General features: G+C 37.6%; 1 protein-coding gene across 1 annotated transcript; it reads right to left on the bottom strand.

Annotated features, from left to right (window-relative positions):
• Positions 1-728: 728 nt before the first annotated feature.
• Positions 729-22,536, bottom strand: LOC121296636 (acidic leucine-rich nuclear phosphoprotein 32 family member B-like). The gene is made up of 7 exons (XM_041222397.1): positions 22,329-22,536; positions 9,096-9,245; positions 8,162-8,284; positions 7,194-7,380; positions 5,639-5,760; positions 1,932-1,992; positions 729-1,329 (listed from the first exon to the last, which is right to left on the bottom strand). The coding sequence occupies exons 1-7, from the start codon at positions 22,380-22,382 to the stop codon at positions 1,247-1,249; spliced, it is 780 nt and encodes a 259-aa protein (XP_041078331.1). The 5' UTR covers positions 22,383-22,536; the 3' UTR covers positions 729-1,246.
• Between the last annotated feature and the right edge of the window lie 1,174 nt (positions 22,537-23,710).

A 23,710-nucleotide genomic window follows, 5' to 3' on the forward strand; every position in this document is an offset into this window, starting at 1 on the left:
AAAGAAAGTTACCAATTGATTAATTAAATAATGGATAAAGTGGGTGTTAAGTTTGTACCATGAATTCAAATTAAAATAAATATGTTTAATAACAGATGCTCAAGAATTAGTTACAATTTCATAATATCTTAATTGGAATTAAGAGAATTTACTTGGATATTTATTAGTGACTCATATTTAGTCAGCTATCTTACTTGCATATTCATAGTATAGTTACTGATTTAAGGGCGTACCAAGTCTTATAAAAAGACCTTAGACAATTGATGAATGCTTGCTTTTACATGTAATTGATGTTAGCACTGAAGCTGAAATATTAATTGACTATTACAGATTGCTGAACTGTTCAATTGTTTTTCTTTACAATCTTGAACTCAAAGGAATTCATGTATAATTGAGTGCCAGTTAAATGAAACTATTACACATTAGTTAATTGGATTCTTAATTGAAGTATTTAAAAACACTAGTTCTTCCTACAAAACAGTTCAGCAGAAAAAAGAACCTTCAACAAAAACTAGGACTGAGCTGCTCGTTCTTTTGTGTTTTTACTACGTTCAAGCTTGAACAAAGGCAACACTAAAAAAAAAAAAAAAAAAAAAAATGTTGTAAAATGATGCAAGTGACAGTTTATGCAATATTTTTGAAGTCATAGAAACAGCACAGATAGGATGAATGCATAGAAACACTGAATTACACAAATCAAAGAATGCAAGGCAGGGCGAACAAAAGCAAAATGTTAAGATTTTATTTACAAAGCTTTTTTTTTTTTTGACTTACATCAAGTAAAAATTTTGCTACAACCTTTTTTGTTGAAAAAGGTAGCCATTTTAAATCATGACTCAATCACAGCCTCTGTTCTTGTGGCTGCTACAGCAATAGTCTTACTAGGAAAAAAGAGAAGACAGAGAAAAAAACAAAAAACCCAAAACAAAAGCAAGCCTAAGAGCCCCCAACACAATATTAAAAGCACCGACCCATACTGAATATACCCAAAGTCCTCTTGGGGGTTTGCATTCGGGACTGATGGTAGAAATGTGAAATGTTGAAAGGAACGCAGCTCTTAAAACTCCTTTCTGAGGCGGCAGGCCTGGGGCTGGTGTGTCACATCTGTAGTATGGTGCTTGGCACATGCTCCAGTGTCACAAAGCCACAGGTCAGCTCAACCAATACTAACCAGTCTTTCTAGGGACATCTTTGGGCTGGAGTGAGTGGAAATACAGGAGGGTGGCAGGGGAGTTGGTTGGCTTCCTTAATCATCCTCCTCGTCATCTTCATCATCGTCTTCATCCTCAGCCTCTCTCTTTCTCTTCTCACCTTTACCGCCCTCCTCACCTGAAACAGGAAAAAAAAAAAGTTTGCATTGCTGTGTGTAGCACACTTCATAGACATTGAACTACGGAGCGAGAAAAAAAAACAAAAAAAAAAACCCTCTGCACACAAACCAGCAATTAATTTGCCATATGCGATAGAAAAAGTGAAAGCCCAATTTATTTATTTTTTACAACTAGATAGAAATGTGGCAGTTTTTTGGAAAACCTTAATGGGGAGGGGCAAGCGATTCTACTTGCTCTGTACCCAAGGCTGGGCCCATATGTCAAATATGTGAACACAAATTTTTCATTGAAAAAAGTATGCATATGTACATTTATGGAAGACTAAATAAATTTTCCATAACATTAAATAAATGTGTAAAAAGATGAAGTACACTCCTATTTTGATTATTTTATCACTAACTTTGTTGCTTAAATGTTATTCATAAACTATTAGCAAGTTGTCATTTTACCTGCCAACAACAATTATAAAAACAACCAACCAAAGCTTGGTTTAAATATACATTAAAATTGAAAGCAGGAAACTGCAGTATTTAATTTATTTGTTAGTGACTCAAATTACTCCATTCAAATTTCATTAAAATGAAAAAACAGACAACTCACCTTCATCTGCCTCCTCTTCGTCATCTTCGTCATCAACCTCTCCATCCTGTCCATCTTCCTCCTGCAAAAAAACACAAGAAGAGTGCTATGATATGTGCTACAGCAATAGTAACAGACATCCCACTGCTCTACTGCACTGTGAGCCATTGTACTACTTTCTCTACTGCATTTTGATTGGATAACACTGGATATTAACTTCTATGTGCCCTTACATTTACAAACCCCAAAAATATTTAACATTGGATTTGTTTTTGAATAAGTTTTCGAAAAAAGACAACAGTCAATGCTATGGTCATTGAAGCTGTATTGTTGAATGTATATGAGGATATATATGAACATGTATATTAAGAAAATAATAATAATGATTATTTAAAAAATTAAAAAGTCCTGTAGCGATGTCTGATTTTCTAAATAAATACATTTAAAAAAAAAAAGTTGAAATTAGTATTTAGTTCTCTAGGATATTCCTTTTGGTTTTGTTAATCTCAGACATGATTGTACGGAGTAATTTCTTCAGGTTTATAATTGTGATGTGGCAGCTGTGCTCCCTGAAGTCTTTAAAAAAGGACCTTGCAAAGACCTTGAGATTACAATGTTAAAGGATGCTGCAGTTACACTTGCACCTTACACAACTTCTGATTCTCATTCCAGAGCAATTGGCGGGACATAACAAAATACAATAGCATTCCATTTATAAAGGCCTTCCAGAAGCATCATTTCTGTGAAAGGCAAAACCGGCAAACCGGCACTCATCCTGCGCTCCCAGCTGCAGCGCCTTACCTGGAGGAGCCACTTGGGGACCCTGAAATGTGTACCAGTTTTGATCATAGCTTTGTCAATAGCAACTTTTATAGTTTTATTGATCTAGCAGTTTTCTAATCTGTTGCATTGCCTCTGTCACTTCTGCCATGTATGGACATGTCGCTGCGAAAGTCGCCCAATGAAAAAAACGCATTGCGTCTGGGGTGTGGCGGCCTTTAAGGTTAAATTAAGGGCTGAAGTTTTACAGAACTTTGACGAGCTTGATATTATTGGCAGGGCACGAAATAACCAATGCACCGGCAGCAATTTGGTCAAATCTCGTCCTGCGAGAAAATGACTCATTATCATAATGTATTATTGTTGCCATTCTTTTTACCGTGCACCTCCCAGCACTAAACCACGAGAAAGACAGACTCTATCATTGGTTAATGACTGGCAAACAGAGGGAGGGACGCTGTTAGACTGAACTCAATATGGAATTTTCAATCACACGTGTTCACTGGCAGGTCCAACTCAGAAACATTTAAAATGAAAGGAGGGAGAGGACCTACCTAAAGCAGCAGCGAATGTGCTCTAGGATTTACCTAAGAATTCAGATAAGCAATTGGTGCACAACAACATTAGACAAACTGAAATTGAATTGACAGAATGGGCTTAATTGCAATACTTTAAAATGTAACAGTGCAATAAACATTTCTTACTGCTGTTACTGCTCATTTATATAGATATTTCAGTGACTTTTGCCGTTTTGTAATTCTATTGCCCCCCCCCCCCAGAAAAACCACCAATGCTAAAAATGAACACAACAGGTAGATAATTATTAGTTTTGCTCAAATTCTTACACAAAAACAAAAACACAGAGCAAGTAGCTATGATAGGTCAAGTAGCAGCTCTCTGCGTTATGAAACAAGTAGGAGATAACATAAGCGAACAAAACAATCTTGAGAAGTGAATCGATTTCTTGTTTTCTTTTATTTGTGAAGTACATTCTCAATACCTTATGTAGTTCTGCTTTTTAACTAGTAAAACGCCTGCCTTCACAAAAGGGGTTAGAATGTGCATGCTTAAAAACAGCATTTTATTTTTTTTCTTAATTGTCCAGCAATGCACCAGAACAAAACTGCATATCCTTTGCAACTGTAAATTTCAAGAACTGCGAAAAGTCTCTCAAATGTAAAGAGCTAACATTATGTACATCCAGCTGTTGTTTGTACAGGTAAACACTGCAGACCGAACAACTCATTTGACCACTATTGTTAGTAAACTCCAGCTATGTGCACATCTTTGGCCAGTTTGCCTAAAAATCTATCCTTTTAAACTTTCCCTTCACTGACATCGCTTATTTGTGCTGTTGTATCGCTAAGGCTGTATCTAAGCCTCTATTCTAATCTATGCATTAGTCAGTGGTGTATTTTTTCATTAAAGTTTGTTTTTTAAATTTTTATACCATTTTATTTTCACAATGGAAAAGTGATATTTTATTTTTGTATCAATTAGTGCATGAATCCCTCAGAAAACATTGATTTGTGTTTGAATTAAAATGTCATCAACATAATAGGCTCTCCGGTTCCTTCTTTGTTGTTTTCTGAATGTTGCCCTTCGGTTAGATTTAGATTTTGCCTTTCTGCCCCTTAGAACTGCCTTGGTGCCCCCGAATCTTCACTCCCAACGAAGGCAACACTGCCTTGCCCTTCATGACTTGTACTGGGGTAATACTCTCGCGAGATAATGCACAGACAGAAACTATACCAATTTGTCACTTTGTGTGTTTTATTTTAAAATAGTTTGAAACAAATAAGGTTTCAATAGGCATTTCAGTCACACAAGACGCCAGCATTTGAAACACCACCCAGCCAAGTGGCTCAGCAGGGGAAATATATGTGGCTCGAGACATATGGCTGAACATTTTTTTGCTAATTGTTCACAATCTTCCACCTCATTGGAGGAGGCATAGAATAAAACCACTGGCCGTAAAAACACAGCAGAACTAAATAGGGTCCCAGTGGAATTCTGCACACTATTGTTCCATTTAATCTATGTGAATTGATCAGTTGCATATTCCCTTGAAGTGCACCTTTATGATGATACAGCTTTGCAGGAAATGCTATAAAAAATAAACACATTTTCATCAAAGCTCAAAAGGAAACAAAACTACTGAAATATTTAAAATACAATTTTGGAAGCCCCATGACACTAGAGGGTATTTTAAGATCTCCAGTCTCACTGCAAACCTTTCAGTTCTTTGACAGAATTCCAAGGATTCCAAGGATTCAACAGGCAACGTGTGTCTAATTGTTTGGCTGCGGAGTTCAAAAACTTTACTAGCAAATTGTAATTTCTATAACAAAACCTCTGAAAATGCTGTTACCACAGTATGATTGTTGTTAAATAAATTGATTACATTAAAAATAATAACAAAACAAACACACAACCCCACCCCCTCAACTAAAACTACACAACTCTCTCTCAAAACTGAAAATGTACACATTCTGTCCTAAATCAGCAGAGCAAGACTGCTGAAGCCATTTGATTTGTGAGTGTGATATTAAAATCGACAGTCTCCTGTACACGTATGGAGGGCCTTATCCTAGCATTCAACATTAAAAGCAGCACAGGCGAGCTAAACTTCACAAACAGTTTGCAGGACCAGGGTGATCTGTTATGTGTTTGATTGTATTAACATATCCGACAGGGTACCTCTGAACAAGCTGAGGGCTGTCCTATATAAACATTAACCAGATGTATTTGCCCAGGAGAAGACAGCTGAGCAAAACAGACAACTGAATGAATAATACAAGACTGACAAGTACAGCTTTTGGATATGCAGCATTCAAACTACTGAGACAAGAACTGAAGTCCTAACCCTTTAATTAATTACACTTGCTTTCCGTTTAGAGTATCAACAGACAGGTATGCTCCAACACTAAAAGGACAGGTGTCTTTACCTCCTCTTCCCCACTGACTTCCTCATCATCCTCCTCCCCTTCTACTTCCTCTTCGTCTTCATCATCATCGTCATCCTCTTCATCAAAATCCTCTCCATCCTCATCCTCGTCCTCCTCGCCTTCTACTCAGGAGGGAACAGGCAGACACAGTGGTGTTAAAGTTAACAATAGAAACATTTAAATCGCAATGGATTTGTGGTTGAGCATCGATGGACCAAATAGCAGAAAACTCACTCAAAACCCTGCCTAGAAAAGAGCTTTAGGCTGGTTATGCTCACCCAAGGAGATTGCTCACCACACTGGTTTTGTGTACCAGGAAAGCCAGCTTCCTTCCATCGACTTGTGTTTGAAAAATTGCAGACCGAACATCTTGTTTGTTATGTTCTTCTGCTATGATGCTACACTATTGCAAGTCCTCACCTGAGGGGAGTATAAACTGCTCAGTCGGCTAATGCAAAGATAGCTAGATTGCGTTCAGTTGCATCTTTGTAGCATGTGGTGCATAGAACAGTAGTATTCATTGGGACATACCACTGGAAATCTCACGTTTAAAATGCATAGGTCAAGAACCTGTGTTGCAATTCAAAACCCATTTCTCTGTTTGTTTTTAAGACCCCATATTCAACTGATTTTCCTTAGTTTGTTTATGTGTAACACCTTAAGATATCCCATCTGAACAGACACACTTGTAGTTAAAATAATTTAGTGTGTAAAGTTTGTGAACAGCTTGCTTGTGCTCAGACAAACACAGTTGTAAAGTCTCAATGTCAGTCATGAATTTAACAGTTTTTTATGCTTTTTCTGTTTTTGTGCTTTAAAGATTATTCTTGAGTATGGTGCAACCACTTTCAATAGAGGTATTTCTGAAACTTCCTTGAGAAAGTTTAATTTGTTTGGAGAGACACACACGTCGTTTGTCCATGTGTTCTCCCAAGGGGGCCAGAAAGTTGTAAACCGCCATAAATATCCCTATACCCTATGAAGTATGAGAGCTTCTGAAGATGCAAGGGAATTTTAAAAACACTGGAGTTTGCTCTCATTGTTAGGTTAAAGAAGCTTTTGAAAAACACATTGACCATGGTTCAAGCATTCACAGCATGTCCCAATCTTGGAGGGAGGGGCATAATTGTGTTTTTATATATAAAACATGTTCAATTTAGTACTGTTGAATCTATGTATTATCTGTATCTTTGTGTTTTAAGAGTGTTGTTATAAAAACTCATCCCAATTGGGTAAGTGGATCGCTAAATACATATACTAGTGCCTCCACTACAGTATATACCCCATTCACTGTGAATATGCCTCCCATGCAGGGAATAGGCAGCACTATAAAAAAAAACTTTGATTACCATGCTTTTTTGACCACTTAAGTACACATTCAACACAAACTAGAATACATTCTCAATTTCTTCTGTGGTTTTTGTTGGATGTATTATGTTGTACCAAAGCATGAAGAAAACAATTGCGCTTTATCAAAAAACTTCAGAGACTCTTATTGAGCCCTGCTTGTAATTTTGAACTATGCGTTTTTCCTATTTATTCCTCTTCCTCTCACCTTCGTCGTCATCCTCGTCCACGCCATCGACCTCCCCGTCCGAGTCCGAGGCCTCTTTGTCCTCCAGGTCGTACCCGTCCAAGTACGTGAGCTGGGGCAGGAGCTTGAAGACACTCTCCCGGTAGTCATTCAAGTTCGTCACTTCACAGTTAAACAGGTCCAGACTCTTCAGGTTGTCCAACTTTTTCTGAAGGAAAAGTGAAGTGAGATTGTGAACGGGAGTAGGCAGGAGAGTCTCAGTATCCATCAGGTAGTACACAGAGGGAAGCTTTTATGGCAACAGTTCTACTCCATTGTAATTTTAAGCAAAAGATGGATCCAAAACAGATGTTTTCTCTTAGCTATACGCTAGGATTACACATTGGACATATAGATCACTGCTATTCCACAAGAATGCAAAATGAAGTTACATAATTCAAAGAGGATCTCCTTTCCCGTGTATGCTTGAGAACAGGACAAACTTTTTTTTGACATATTTTGGTAAATGGGACTATAAAGTCCCAACAATATTTTAAGAACTCTAAAACGGCGCTAAGATAAGGACTGAAAGGGTTTAAAAAAAAAAAAAAATTTTTTGCATGTTACATACACACCTTGGGACTTCAATCCACGTTTGACAGGCTGAGGCCATTACACTGAAACGCACAAAACCTCACTTGTTTTTAAAGAATTACAGGTAAGTCAACGGGAAGTAAAATGTTACTCTACACTTAGCAAGACAATTCCTTCTGAAACCCATTAGATTACGATAGTCCAACCTTTATTAATCTGAACAGCTACCTATTGAAGTGTGCAATATTTCTCATAAAAATAAACACGACTAAACCTTTCCCCTGAATTCTGTGTTTTGATAGCTTGTGTACCTAGGCCCCTGGTTTCTCACGACCACCCCTGCTATTTCTTCTATCCCAGCCAAGCCGACACAAGGCCCAAATGTAAACCCCCCCGTCTGCTTAATAAACACGTACCAAGGGTTCCAACGTGCTGATGTCTTTCAGTTTGTTTCCACTGAGGTTTAGATGTGTAAGGTTTGGGAGTTTCTCTGCTAACACATCAAGGGCACCCGAAATTCTGTTGTCACTGAGTTCCAGCTGGGGGGGGGGGGGGGGGGGGTAGAGAGTTTATTAAGTTAAATTAAATACTTGAACTTTTTTCTTACCAAAATAGACTTCTTAACCAAGTGATGACATTTTGTAAGAAACTAGTCACTGTTTAGCACAGGTTATTCATAGTATCTGAACACTGGGGCAAATTAAGGCTGCCTGTCACTCCTACTTGTTTACATGTACAGAATCGCTAGTACAGTTCTGTTAACTTGAAAAGACCACTCATTCACATTAAATCATTAACAGTGTGAGATTCCAGGTGTACACAGAGGTATGAGGCATTCTGTTTTTCTATCTGTATATCCAAATAGTACCACTACTTTTTAAATTCTGTTTAATTTACAGGGAGGATAGGGCAACGACACCCACCACTCCAAAGACAATAGCCTGTAGCAGCAGACATAAGTAGATGGTGCTTCATTTTTCTAGGCTAAAGAACATCTTCAGTAAATAACTAAACTATATCGTGCATTACGGGTTTGCACAGGACATGAGATTTCTCTCTGAAAGTCTTAACTGCAGTGTGAAAATGCACAACGTCACAGATAACAGGATCCTAACCAGACAGGTGGAATAAATGACTAATTTAACAAAAGAGGGTGCAGTGCTTGCTTTAGCTGAGCTACCAAATGTTTTTAATTTAGCTCCTTGGCTATATTTATACTGCTGTCACAATAAAACAGCCTCCTCCACGATGCCGCGGTACACGCATTACAAAGTAAAAGCAGTCCTTGCACACGCAAATGCACCTGCACATTTAGACTAGATAAATCCTAGCACATGACAAATGGCTTACCTTTTTCAATTTGGAGAGTTTTGGGAGGTTTGAAACAGAGATTAAGCCAACATTTATTAAGCTGAGGAATTCAAGGTTCACAAACTCTGCTGTTAGGCCTTCAATTTTGCCTTCGTTCGACCTGCAATTGTCCAGGACCAGTTCTCGTACCTGCATTGCAAGAAGACAGGAGATACTGTAAGTTAAGTGTTCTTCAAATTAGAGGCCTGCGAGAGCCTTCCATCTGGCCTGTCGGGTGTCAACTGTCCTTCATTACAAATGCTACTTACAGATACGCATGTTTGAAAGGTCATCGCTAGCTACAGGGCATTTGTCCCTAAACAAGCATTATTAGCAACATGCCATAACACAGCAACAAGTTATCACTGCACTTTGTCTGGTAATAACCATTCTCCTTCCTTGTTTACAACTCTGTATGTAAGCTATCCTCAAATCAATAAACATTAGTTTAGTCACACTCTCAGTCTGCACATTCATTCCCATTCGCATCAGTACACTCCATAACCTAACACTAAAGTTTTTTTTTTTTTTTTAACAGGTTTATTATTATTATTTAACTTCTCCAAATAATTACTCCTCTCCTGTAACTTCCATCTTTCCTTTAGGTTGTTTAAATGCGTGCTGTTCACCCTGGTCCACTTCTGACACGGAAAATGATTAGAATGCATTTTATGTATGGCTGCACAAAGTGGGGTGTAGCCCCCTCAACTTTCTGTTCTGCCCCTCCTTAGCCCCCTCATCAGGGAAAGTCCGGCACCGCCACTGATTGACGTGCTTTCATTACTTAACCGCAGTAATTTTTTGAAAACAAAGACGATGCCAGTGTCAATTTTAGACAAAAAGAAAGGAAATGAGATGTTGTGAGAGGGGAGGCATCTGGACTGGTCGGCGGGCTCTTGAGCGAGCTTGTATGGGGTTCGGACACCCTGTGTATTCCCACGCTGTCAGGCAATGTCTTGATGACAGGAGTCAGCTGTGAATGAATCGAAATACACTCTGTCATTGGCTGGGGAGTGGCACTATACGGGTTGAATGGGTAAATAAAAAGGCACCGTTTTGTATCCTCTCTGGCTCATCCAGGAAGTATAGTGGAGCATGACTTCACCGCGCAATCCTGATACTGCGAAGTGAAACTGGAAACTCTGGAGCAGAGAGTCGGGGAGACAGTGCGGCAGCTCCAGCATGAGACACACAGACCCGGTGGTGCAAGCATGCCACGCACCGGTTATTTACTTTGTAACTATCTTAGATAGTTAGCTTAGCAGGGCTGAGCCATCCCACAGTATACAAGAGAGGATATAGAGCAATGCCTGTTTCCTCAGGGCTTCCACCGCTAGACGGAGCAATGAGTCGCGGTTAAAAATCTGCACACTATTTTGTAGTTTTTCCTTAAAGTGTCTCGTTTTCCTTTTTCCTTTCGACTTTTACTTATTCGTTTTTTGATTTACACACCTGCGTGTATGATTTACGAAGATGGGGTATAATACCACTGCCGGCAGAGTGCCACCGAACTGTCACAGCAACACCTGCCAACCGAGCGTGGAATAACAACTCTGGGCGCCTGTGCCAGTAGTTCATATTTGAGATTTGTGTCTGCCTTGTGTTTTCCCCACACCCTTCCACATATGTTAATTTTAATTTCATGCTTTTAATAAAATTAAGATTAATAGCATACAGTTTTAATAGTATTACACAGTGAAATATATTTGCTTTATAGTTTTTATATTAAAAGGCAATCATAAATCATGTCATTGTGGCTGCCTGCCATAGACATGTAAGCTACATCAGCCAAAGTGCCTTTATATTAGTAAGCACAAGCAGCATCCATGTGCCGACTGAGGTTACATATACCTCTAGCAGAAAACTGGCTGCTAAATTCAGGTTGAAACACCTTAGTCATCAGAAACAAACAAACAAACAAATAAATAAATAAAACTGTTTAATTCACACTGAGGGCAATACATAAATGTTAGCCCATACACTGTAGATTAAATTTAAAAGGCACACACACACTAAAAGCTCAAATGAATGCAGCAAACTACATTTGTGAATTGCAAAACTTATTTGGAATTATGCAGCCACATATCTAGAAGGCAGTGATCTTCTGCTGCATTGTGAATAAGAACAATCAATGGTCCAGCATCTATTTTAAATTATTTTAAAAGTTCACACTGTAGTAAACAGATTATCTTTTTTTTTTTTTTTTTTTAATTGGTCATTTATCAGACGCCTTTATCCACAGTGACTTAGAGACTATGGGGTGAGCTATGTATGCATCAACAGAATGATGCAACAGAATCACTTACAATAAGACGGCAGTTTTTACGTCTTATCTGAAGGACGGAGCTCAAGGAGGTTAAGAGACTTGCTCAGGGTCAGTGGCTGAGACTGAACTTGGAACTTCCTGGTAACAATCCCCTTTCTTTAAATCACTGGACCACCAAGCCTCAGATGAGTTTTTCTGTTACTTTCTTGGTGCATTTAGTTACACTCTTAACTGAATCATGCAGAGGTAGTAACACTTTGTTACCAATTGTATCTACTTCCCCAGCTGTCAAACTGCTTGCCTTCAAATACTAGAATACCTGGTAGGCAAAATTTACACACTGCCCAACAGTAGCTGAGATTTCTCAGTTTAGTTAAATTTTTGCTTGAAACTGGTTAAACATATGTATGAATAAGACATTTTAGAACTACCATTGAATTGTAGGTTTAAAACTTCTCCCCACTACCGATTTAAGCCAGTCTGTTTTCTTTCTGCCCCCAATCCTTAGAGGTACGAACAACATGTGTAAGAAGCCTGCTAAAATTAACAACAGTATCAGCGAGCTGAAATAAACTCCTCTGATAATTTACATCTTTTGTTTTATTTAGTTGGATGCAAAATGTTGCTTTACTATCCTCTCTGCAGGAAAGAATGAGTTTGTTCAACTGTGGATTAGAGGAGGCGGGATCATATGCACACTCTTAACTTCAGCTATGTAAAGACTCTTGCTGCAAGTGATCTTTGCTGTGGCCCCTTCAGTGGAATTAAAACTGAATTGTGTTCTGTTGTACCACTAGAAGAGTCGCTCTGATTTTTTAGGATTTAAATCCGTGGCCTTTCTCGAATGGTAAATACAAGAGGTCAGGAGTAAGCTTGGAAACACATAGAATCTGCGCTCCTTTTCAGATCAGACATCTGAGTTTAAATACACATCACTTGGTGGCTATACAAATAGTTGAGGGAATTACAATCCAAAATGTTTTTTTATTTGTTACTTTTTATTATCTCTGCAAGCTCTTCAATTACAGCACTGTAAATGGCTGCCTTTCAGGGCTACACCTTTTTGTTTTTTTAATTCATCTAAACTTTAATTCATCTAATCTGTTTTTGTTACATTAAATCAATTTTATTGCATTGTTTGTGGTAGATTATTTTATTATTTTTATTATTATAAGTCTGGTGGTACTTTGTAATAGTACATTCCATCAGGATGCAGGTTTTTTTTTTTTTTTTTTTTTTTTAAATAGAACAAATTCGTTTACTGTTTTCAAAGATTTCCAGTTGAAATTCTATTTTTAGGACTACCATTTATATCATCTCAAAAGGTGTTGATTTTGATATATTCATGCTGCAGCATAAGGGGCAAGAACTTTGTTGTAGTTGTAGCCTTCAAGAGCTAACATTTATATTCAGTATTTATTACTTTTTTCAATGCATGATATTGAACTGGAGGAGGGAAGCAGTAGGCATCACTGAAATTCTACAGACATTTCCCTTTTAAGACTCTGTCTAGATGTCCAATACAAAGCCAACTTGGCACTAAAAACAAACATTGCATGTTTATTATTACTGCCTGTATTGTATTCAAAAATCTATTTGATTTTGAAGAATATAGAAAGTAGCTTATTTTGCTGGTGCCTCACTATTTTATTGAGAAAAAAAAACAAAACAAAAAAAATACCCATTTAACTTCAAGAAGAATGCGTGACCCATGTAAATACAAAATCAGTTATGAAAAACTGGGCATGCCATCAGTGGCCAAACCCTCAGTACTGTAACATTTAACAAGGCCATCAGATGGTGCAGTGGGTCAATAAACAGTCTTTCACGTCTTGAAGAATGCGCAAGGATCTGCGGCCACCTGTCTGTTGAGTTCTCTCCCACTCTGAAGCCAAGGCAGTTTACAGAGAGAACTTCGGTGAGACTATTTGCAAGCAGTCGCGTAGCTTATATTGCTGAGCAGAGAAGGGTTCTGCTTTCATGCAGTCATCTTAGGCAACTTGTTCTTGTCCTGTTCCCGACTGGCTCTTTTCCAGGCTGACTTATTTCAACCGCTCACTGCACATGCATCAGGTCGAAGATGTGTGGATATTGCTTATGTAAATGATTACATCTGCTGTCTCTCCAGAGCACGCCTACTACTCACAGCATTGCAAATAACATAAGAATTAATTAAATACATACATACATAAAAATGGTGCTGTATTGATGCAGTTGATTCCAAGAGACTAACCAGATTGTTTTAGAAAGTGAGCGAATGTCTGCAGCAAGAGATAATTAGTTTACAGACTAGTTTCTTTTTTAAATGTTTATTTTATTATAGCTTTTCAAAGTACTGCTTTATATATGTCAAGTTCAAAATATACCCTTTTATGTTTGATTGTTCATTTAAATATGGTGTTTCGGTTGTGCAGATGTTTGATATGAAGTGCTTCAATAAAAAACTTTTGAGTTGTATCTGATAGTTGTCTCATTTTAATATTGATGTATAAAAAGCAACCGCCATAATGACTGCCAGCGACGGTTCTAGTATTAACTTGCAGTAATTTTTGTGGCGCATATGTAGAATAATATTGTCTGGTATGAGGTTAGAGTACTCCAGCACTAAATTACCTGAAATTACCCCTGGTTAGTACTTTCTAAGCAAAGAAAGCCTAATATTTAAGCAAATTACGTTTTAACATCGTAAAGACTTAACTATAAAGTTAAAAAACAACAAAAAAAACACACAACGTATGTATTGAAATTAGGGCTGTCATTTGATTCAATTTTTTTATTAATTTATGGGCATTAGTTGATTAACCGGTAGATTCATCATCTTTGCACATTTTTAAAGGAACGATCTTACTGCGGCTTTCCTGCATGTAATACGAAATTATTTTTTTTTAAAAATCCATAAACGTGTACAGGTAAATTAAACTCTATACATCATTTATTTACATTTAATTTACAATAGAATACAGGGGTCACTGGTGCGCGGTGAGCCGAGGACATCCTGGCTGACCTAGACCCCTCCCCCCGGCGACGCTCAGCCAATTGAGCGGCGCCTCCTGGGAATTCCCATCCACGTTGACTGTGAAATAGCCCAGACTCGAACCGGCGAAGCCCAGGCTATAGGGCGCATCCTGCACTCACGCAGAACGCCTTTACTGGATGCACCACTTGGAAGCAGAAACCCATATTTAACATGAGATCTAAATATTCACTCGCTAAGTGTGTGGGAAAACAAAAAACAAAAAAACAAAAACAATGGCCTAAATCTGCAAAAGCAAGGACCAAACTTTTCATTAAAAGACTGCTATTCTGCACAACCTGGCCTGCACAGCGCATTTCAGTCAAAGTCTTATACAGTGGGAATTCTATGCAGCCTGACATCTGACATGTACTGCCCTCTCTAAAATATAAACAACTCCGTGTTTATTACCAAGCACGTTTTTGGGGCGGGGGGGGGTTGTATTTGTAGAGAATGTATATGACTTGTTGGTTATTTTGTACAGTTGGCAGATTTTCTCTGTCAAAACCCCTCCCCTGAATATTAACGACTGGTTTTGAAAAGCAGGCAGGGTTCCTCATTACCTCATGCAAATCTGTCTTGTCCATCAATGACTCTCCTTGTATGGGTTGGTCTGGTTAGGGAACTGTCTTGGGCTCAGTCACTTGCCTTTCTGACTGATAAGGATAACACAGGCATCCCCACCACCTTTGCAGAACACAAGCTTCCCTAGTGAAATTAAGCTTAAACAAACCTATAAACGCTTCTCTGAGCAAAAATAAAAGGGCACTTTAAAATATACTGTAATAACTTAATTTTGCAAAATGGAATTTTATTTCAATTGCCTACTCAATCTTGAGGTAAATTGCAGAGGATAACAGCATTCAATGACACCTAAGCATTGTATGTCTTTGCAATGCACAGCAGGGAGAAATAATTGCACAGTCACTTTAATGAATCAGGATTGGAAAGTCAGACTGATTTTAATTCCATGTTTCTATTAAGGTTTACTGCTGAACTTCAAATGAGGGTTGGTTTAAAATAATTTGTTCAAAGAGCAGATTATCACTGCCATGTGAGCTTTTGCAGTTTTTGTGCGTGCAGTACTTGATTCACTGGTTTAAAACAGTCCATTTCCAACAATTTAGATTTGGAGGACTTGGTGGCACAGTTGGTTAATGCTGTAGTAGCCTTTCACCTCCAGAAAAGGTTACAACTGGAATCAGTTTTTTGGGCACAACAGAGCCCTCATTTTTTAACACTTGCCAAGGTATAATATTGCACCATATAAACACAAAGTAGAATGTGTTATTTGGTTCAGAAAGTTTTCTTTGCATGATATAATTCTTGGTACAATCTAAAAGTATATTTATGAACATTACTCTACCATCTTTGGCCCTGCTGTACAAAAGCTTTTTGGTGTCATACATACAAACCATTAAAACCATGTACTATGAAGGCAGCTGTAATCACCATTGTTATTTCTGCATGAATGGCAACAGGTGGTTAGCAGAGTGAGAATACAGTATAGTTAAAGGCCAACACTCACACTCAATACAATATAAAGCCTGGATTTATATTTTACGACATACTCATCTTTTTGACTAAAGAAAAGAGATATATTCTGAACATTAACAATCAATATTAAGGGAACTATCAGTAAACAGGCTACAAACCTGTACTGTAAATCAACATGCTGTCTAAATGCCCCCCCCCCCCCCCCCCAAATGAGTGTGTTCCGATGTGTCCTGTATCTGGATGTGTAATTAAATAGTGCCATAGAACACAATCATTTGTCATAAAGTAGTTCTGTATAATTGAATCTACCCTTGACCCTTTAAGTGTTTTTTATGTTTTAATAAACACATAACGAGCCACTGCTTGCTTGTTGGCAAGAAAAACAGACAATGCAAGTCAGAATGACAATGGAATAGGCTACTTTGTGAATGTTAATAATATTTATCACTTATCCCCATGATGTGTGTTTCTAAGTCATTGTTTATTACTGTGTCTGCACTGATATTTGGTATGTTGAGGGAAGTACCTTTGGGGCCGTCTCTGTGAAATCCTAAGCAAGCTGGGGCCTGTGTAGGGAGACCAATATACAAATGGCCACTGGGGATGAGTTTAACAAGCATGCCAAATATCCATGAGGCAGTAATAAATGGGGTAATACAGATACAAATTGAAATATGCAAATTCAAAGGGTGTGAAATATTCCAGTAAGCACTGTGAAATAATAATTTATGATATTTAAATAGCACAGAGGGTTAAGACCCACAGTCCTTTGCAAAGGTCATGCAGATTCCCAATGTGTTTGTCTTCTGAATAGGACAGTGGACATTGAGGGGGTAAAGCCATGAATTCAGCTTCTCACAGAACAGTAGGTTATTGTATACAGTCCTAATCCCACTGGAGCTCTGCCTACACTAGTGCACCCTTCCCAAGGCTCATTGTAAAAGAAAAAAAAAATTGTGTATTATTTATTTGTTTTAAATTCATGAAGGGGAGCTTGCATCCAAGCAACAGGCAGTGGCTCCAGTGGACCATGGCGAATTGTTTTGCATTTTTTTCCACCCTACCAATATAATAAAAAATACTATAGCATTTTAATGATAGGCATACTTAATCTAAAGGAATCTTAACTCAAGTGTGTCCTCCCCCCTCCCCAATCTTTTCGGATAGAAAAGTGATCAAACAAATTAACCCATGCCCCATTTCTCCAACTCACTCACAATTAATTATGCAAATTAGAAGCAGTATCTCTCGCTGGGTTAATCTGCATGAAAGCCTAGAATACAGTCGGGAAGCTGCGGCTGCTGCTGCGTGAAGTACTTACTGTCTATTCATGTCACCAAGAAAAAGTCTTTTCTCTATGCCTGCAGGCTAAAGCAAACAAGGTTTGTAAATCAATGGTGCTTCTACAGCACAACAAGCACAACTTAGCCTACAACATCAAGGAAAATGGACAGACTCCAATTGAATGTTACCCACACGGTATCAACTTTAAACTACTCTTGGTACCTTTAACTATTAAGACAAACTGTTCTATTGAAAATGGCTTGTTTTCCAGCCCACTCCAAAGATAAGCCAATTAATTTGTGGTTCAGGGCAAACCCCACAACTAGATATAATGAGAAATAACAAATTTCAAATTTAACAAATCTGAAGTATTTAGAATTTGGGCTTGTTTTCCAGTGTTTGTTCATTTTTTTTAAATTTTCTTTGACATTTTATCATCCTGACACTTTCAGACGAGGGGCATGAGTTACAGCTATCTTTTTCGTTCACCCCCACTCCCCTCCTCAAATCACATGTCGTTCATATCATTCAGCAACCAAAAAAAGTAAACACAAAGGATGGGAATTTTAAACGTTTAAAAACGTATAAACTCTAAGAAGGTTTTTTTCACTTGAAATTGTTCTGAAAGCTTTTGGACTGAACAGCCCTTTATGTTTAGTACAGTTTTTATTTGTATGTTGGAACTACTGCACCAAAGAAAAGGACCTCTAAGACACACTTCAAACAGGTAGGCTAGGCATCTCTTCTTACAGTTTAATACAAAGTTGTGTGGGTATGTGAATTTGAATACGTTATTTAGTAATACTTGACCATATACAATTAACTGGAATAGCACCCCATTCACACTTGCGGTTTAGGCCGGCTCAGGGCCGCCTTCTCATGTGTGAACGCTTGAAAAATGAAAAGGCCGCCCTGGGCCGGGTGAAATTTAGACCAGCTTTTTGATACGGCCTAAAGAACCAATGCCGCCTCAGGGCCGGCCTATCTGCACGTGTGAACCCAACCCAGTCCGGCCTTAACGCGTCAGTGTGGAGACGTACCTCAAACCACTTCCCTACTAGGTCGAGCGCAGTAGATCAAAACAATGTCTGTTTTAAGGGGTAGCACCTGGGACGATGCAGAAATGAACCCTTAGCGGTCCATTTATTCAGAGCTTGTCAGACGTGTCAGGTCCAATTTATTTTCACACGTGCTTTTTTAAATATTTTCCCCACAGTAAAACTGGTTTAAAATATAATGATTCACAAAAGGACAGTCCTGCATCTCCAGCTAAGCCCCACCCCTTGTTCGCTGTATTTTTCTTTATAGACGTAGATACTCTCCCGATCACTCGTTTTATCACCAAACTCCTCAATAATGCGATCCAAGTCATTATTTTATTACTATAACATTTCAAAAAGCTCTGCAAATGTCTGTGATATATGGTCTTTTGAGCCCTGGATGCAAAAGCAGCTATCTCCTTTACGTAAGTGTTATCTCTGGTAAAAACCTGCAAGTTTGCCCGAGAACTCTTGGAAATACTGAGCAGCAGGCCAGAAATAAACCCACCACGGATCTTGGATTTTATGGAACCTAGGGCGATCTCCAGCCCGTTAAATAGCAACGGGGAATGCAATGAATACACAGACACTTTTGACGATGATGATGCTGGGACAATCATGAAGGGTAACTATTTCTTCATCATACAGCTTTCATTAAAAAATAAAACTTGCGCGCGATCTTTGCACACATGTATAATTATATATATATATATATATATATATATATATATATATATATATATATATATATATATATATATATACACACAACACACATTTCAGATTGTAGCTAAGATTGCAAATCTCAATATTGATAACTAATGTATACGACGTTGCATATTCAGTCACCATTACTATAATAATCTGTATTGTGACTAATATAATGTACACGTCCTTGTTTGCTGCATTTACGCATGATACAACACAATCGTTTTTTTTCCCCCACAGTAACCGACTGCACTGTCAACATACGCCTTCACTGTATCTTATGCAATAAGTACAGTACCAACAGTGTTGCAAAAAATAAGACTGCCATATTTACGTCTGCAAATTTACCAGCTCAATCTCTTATGTTGACTTCCGGGAATGCGGCGTTTACGTCACTGTTTACATTCCCGACAAGCACTTCGCCACAATTTAGGCTTCGTTTTCAGCCACATAGGTGAAAGCACTTAGGCCTCCTAAAATCTCAACTGTTAACGGAAATTTTGAGGCGGCCCAAGGCTGACTCAGTAAGTGTGAACGGGGTGCAAGTTCCTGTTTTTTGTTGTTAAATGAACCTTTAAGGAACACACCATTATAAAAATATTATACTATCTAAACACCTCCCCAGAATTTTATTCCACGTGACCCAGGAATTAAACAACTCGCCCTCATGTGGACCATTACATTGGTCTAAATTACTGTAAACGTTTAAACATTTCAGTTAATTTAAGTCAGGCAGGTCTTTCCCTTAGTGTGTGTATTCTATATTGTTTATGCAATATTGACAATTTAGCAGTAACGTCTAAAATAACCAACAACTGATGACAGCATCAGCCAGAATTGGAGTGTGTCAGGAATAGTTTGTGAAAACAATTCAAAAGAGGTAGGCTTGGAGCATTTATTTTCAATGCCAGTTTTACCATTTACAGGTCTGCCTTCATCATGCATCTTAAGGGGCTATGAAAATGGCTCAAAGGAAGCCAAGGCTGTCCCTAGTAATATGTTCATCACTAAAACCTGTCAAACTTGCTGGAGGCTATTGTTATGCACCAATCAAGTACAAAACCACACACACAACTAAGCCTATAGTCCTGGTACTGCTCCCTTTGTGAAATATTGTCTCAGTACCATCACACTACCATACTGGCAATTTAAATCAACCCAAGTTCAGTTCGAATGAAAATAAGTATTAAAAAAAAAAAAAAAAGTAAAATCACACAGACACCTAACCATGTTTTTAAATTTAGACATTTTAATGCAAGCAAGAATAAATAAATAAATCATAGATCTATGAGTTCTGAAATCTCAGAATTTGGAAATAGAGTAGTCCTCATCCAAAAAACCAATGCAAAGTCCACAAGATGTCAAAAGTATCTTCACTTAACCAGTTGGATCCAATATGATTAGCAAAATATGGTAGAGAATAAAACTAACAGCATTTCTTGTTGTTCCTGTTGGGCTCTGAAAACTAGGTCTTTCCCATTCTTTAATTGTTGCTTTTCAATGTGCCCAGGGAGAGCCAGGAGCAGAGACATACTGTATCTGGCTTGGCCTGCCCAGCTTGTTTTTTTTTTCTCGTTTCTTAATTCTGCCCTCCCACACTACTGTAGACAAAGAAATACGCTGCTTCGTGGTTTATGAGTGAATAATAGAAGGCAGGAAGTATGGAAAAAGTGTTCAAAGTTGGTAAATAGAACCATTTGCACAAAACAGTTGTTCTGGAGGTTGGGGTTGGTTCTCTTTTTAAAACATTATAACCCTTCTGTGAAGGAAACGTATGAAAACATTTGTGATCGCATGAACGAAGAAACCCCTGATAAAATATTTCATTTACTGTAAGAACCAGTAATTATTCTTAATCCATGCCCTATTGCGTGCTTGCCATGAGGGAGTAATAAACTAAAAGCAATGCATCTATTTGTGCAGCAATGACTAAGGCAATGATTTGTGTACCGTGTTGAGCCATTGCCCTTTTAAGAGCCACATCGCTGCCGTGGAGCTGCAGAGAGAAAGAGCCCGCCATCACCGCACAGTCGATACAACAAGCAGCTGCAGGGAGAATGATCACTTCACTTTTCTAAAATAAAAATACGCTTTTGTAAAAGCAGCATTGCTAAAACGAATATACTTTTTAACCGATATGGCTAAAATAAAAAAAATACGTTGCAGCTGTTAGAAACAGAATGAAGGAGGGGATGTTTTAAACGGAAATTAGCTGGACAAAGATGGAGAAAGTTGCTTTCTTTGAGCTCCAAAACGGCAGTGACAACATGGCGATTCCTGAGACACTAAGCGCGGAGTTTTCGACATGCAGTGGAAAAGAAGCGGAATAATCCGTTTTTGAAATCTACCTTTTTACATAATAAATATATAACGATTTTACTGATACAGCAAAGAATATATATATATATATATATATATATATATATATATATATATATATATATATATATATATATAACAATACTCTGGGTGCTTTTTTAATGCCGATGTGTTTGTCGATGTCTTTTTTCAAGAAACGTATAGTAGTAATATATAACATGCAAAATGTAACAATACACGCTATATACACATACTTTAAGTCTAAATAACAGTATTTTGCATTAAGAATTTTACATCATCATGATGGCGGGAATTAAATACTTTGCTGGAGAAATGTTTTGAAGTTAAATTTGTTGAGCAATAAATTATTTTTTTCATAAAATCTAAACAACCAGTTTAAAGTTATGGAAACAAAATATACAATGTGCGCAAAATATATGGATAATACTTATTGGAACCTGGAAAATCAAACAATTTTAATTGGTTTAAAACTTAACTCGGTTTCATATCCAAAACCAACAAGGGGGTTTGAAAATGTCACACCGTTTAATATTTTGAATTCTGGATACATTAGGTTGGAGATTTTACTAACCGCCTGAAAATCACCCTTTCTCCTCACTGTAACTGCACCAGAAAATCCGACGATAGGTGTTTATATTAGATCCGATTTTTTTTTTTTTTTAAATAAACTGCTTTGTAATAAAACCAGGGTCGACCCATTTCAGCTATTACAAACATGGCTACCAAGGTCTATAAAAACAAAATAAAATCCACATTTCTGATTATCCGTACAGAGAGAAATATATTAATTAGACCTCTACTACAGCAAAGAAGTTACCGTTTATTTATTATCTGATACAAGACCGAAAAACTACACAAACCACACGGGGTATGAAATGGCATTATACAGTATAAATAAGCAAGCCATCTGTAACTTAATATCTGGTTGCATGGCGTCAATTCACCTTTCTCACTCAGTCAGCCTTATCACGGGAAGCTAAACACCAAGAGATTGATTATCTTTGATACAAGGTTTTAAAAAATGTAAACCCATGTGGTCACAAGGGAAGCAAAAAAAAAAGTAAAACTAAGCGTTAAAAGCTTACATCTGACGGCGTCCTGTTTCTCAGTTCTAGGTGGATCCTCTTTTTCATATCCATCTTCCCCTTTAAAAGTTTTTTCTCCTGGGTTTCACTGGAATATTTATTCCGTCCAAAAGGCAGAGAGATGCCCTAATGGAGGGAGACTATGGGACTGTATAATGAAGTGTGAGCCACACGCCAAGTTAAGGAGAGGAGAAACCATGGAGGGAAATGGGACAAACAAATATATACTCAATACCGCCACCACTGGTCACCAGCACCCACTGCAGTTAAACAGGCAATGCAGAGTCACTGACCCGTTCTCATACTTTTCAGCATGACGCTGCTAAAGGCATATAAACCCGTTAATTAATGTGAGGGCTTTCTTTCCAAAGGCAGTATAAAAATACATATGTATTTAATTCATGATCAGCCCCAGATCAGCCCGTTCATCACAATCTATGGTCGATGTTAGTCTATTACAAACAATGTACTAAATACTGTGTGCAGTACTGCAATTACTATATTACCATACATCCTAACACTAGATTCATATTGTAAATCAAACGTATTTTAAGCATTTTGGAAGTCACTATATTCTCAAGCAGGAGCAAGGGGCAAGGGCAGAAGTGTCTGTAACACACATCATATGAGTAAAATAAACTACAGTAGTACATAATCAACTGTAAACTGAGTAAATACACACTATCTTGTTTGTTACACATTTACAGATGGAATGCTAAAACCTCAAAGTACATGAACTCACTTCCAATTTGAGAAATTACAAAAATAACATTTATAACAAGTAATTCTTCACATTGCAATACTTGTACACAGTAAAACATGTTAAAATGTATACATGTTAATAAATAGTATGTGTTAAATGATAATGCATGCTTGGTAAGATTTAATACAACCTGTTGTCTTTTAATACAAGTTGTTTTAAGGTTGCACACAAACTATTCCCTAATTTACATACATTTCTAATGTGTAAAAACACAATACAGTATTGTTGTGTAATCTAATTGTACATAAAAATGACAAAACTACATAAAAACCCCTCTGGATCATTTTTATCTCATATTTTATATCTGGGAATCAAACAGTTCATTTTATTCTCAGATGTAAAATCAATATTTCATCTTATGGAGATTCTGTTTTGAAAAAATAACAAATTGCAAATTATTAAAACAAAAAACAGTGAAACTTCCTGTCTGGTTAAAAAAAAAAAAAAAAAAAAAAAAAAAAGTTTCAAGCTTATTTCCTGTACTTCGTTACTTGGTCTGTGCCTAATTTCATCTCTCTCTTTACTAAACAGCAGTCAATAGTTCCCTTGTACAACAGTTCGGCCTTCTGGCACACAGCCATTAAGTAATAGGCTGCTAGTACATTTTTTGCCATTAAAT

Source organism: Polyodon spathula, chromosome 2 (assembly GCF_017654505.1).
Source record: "Polyodon spathula isolate WHYD16114869_AA chromosome 2, ASM1765450v1, whole genome shotgun sequence".
In the NCBI taxonomy this organism is placed as follows: Eukaryota; Metazoa; Chordata; class Actinopteri; order Acipenseriformes; family Polyodontidae; genus Polyodon; species Polyodon spathula.

Excerpts from the sequence above, each read along its gene's own strand:
- LOC121296636 (XM_041222397.1), bottom strand. The coding sequence starts at position 22,382 with ATGGATATGAAAAAGAGGATCCACCTAGAACTGAGAAACAGGACGCCG. Across the intron at positions 1,993-5,638 it reads AAGTCAGTGGGGAAGAGGAG|GAGGAAGATGGACAGGATGG; the intron begins GTAAAGACACCT and ends GTTTTTTTGCAG. Across the intron at positions 1,330-1,931 it reads CGAAGAGGAGGCAGATGAAG|GTGAGGAGGGCGGTAAAGGT; the intron begins GTGAGTTGTCTG and ends TTCCTGTTTCAG.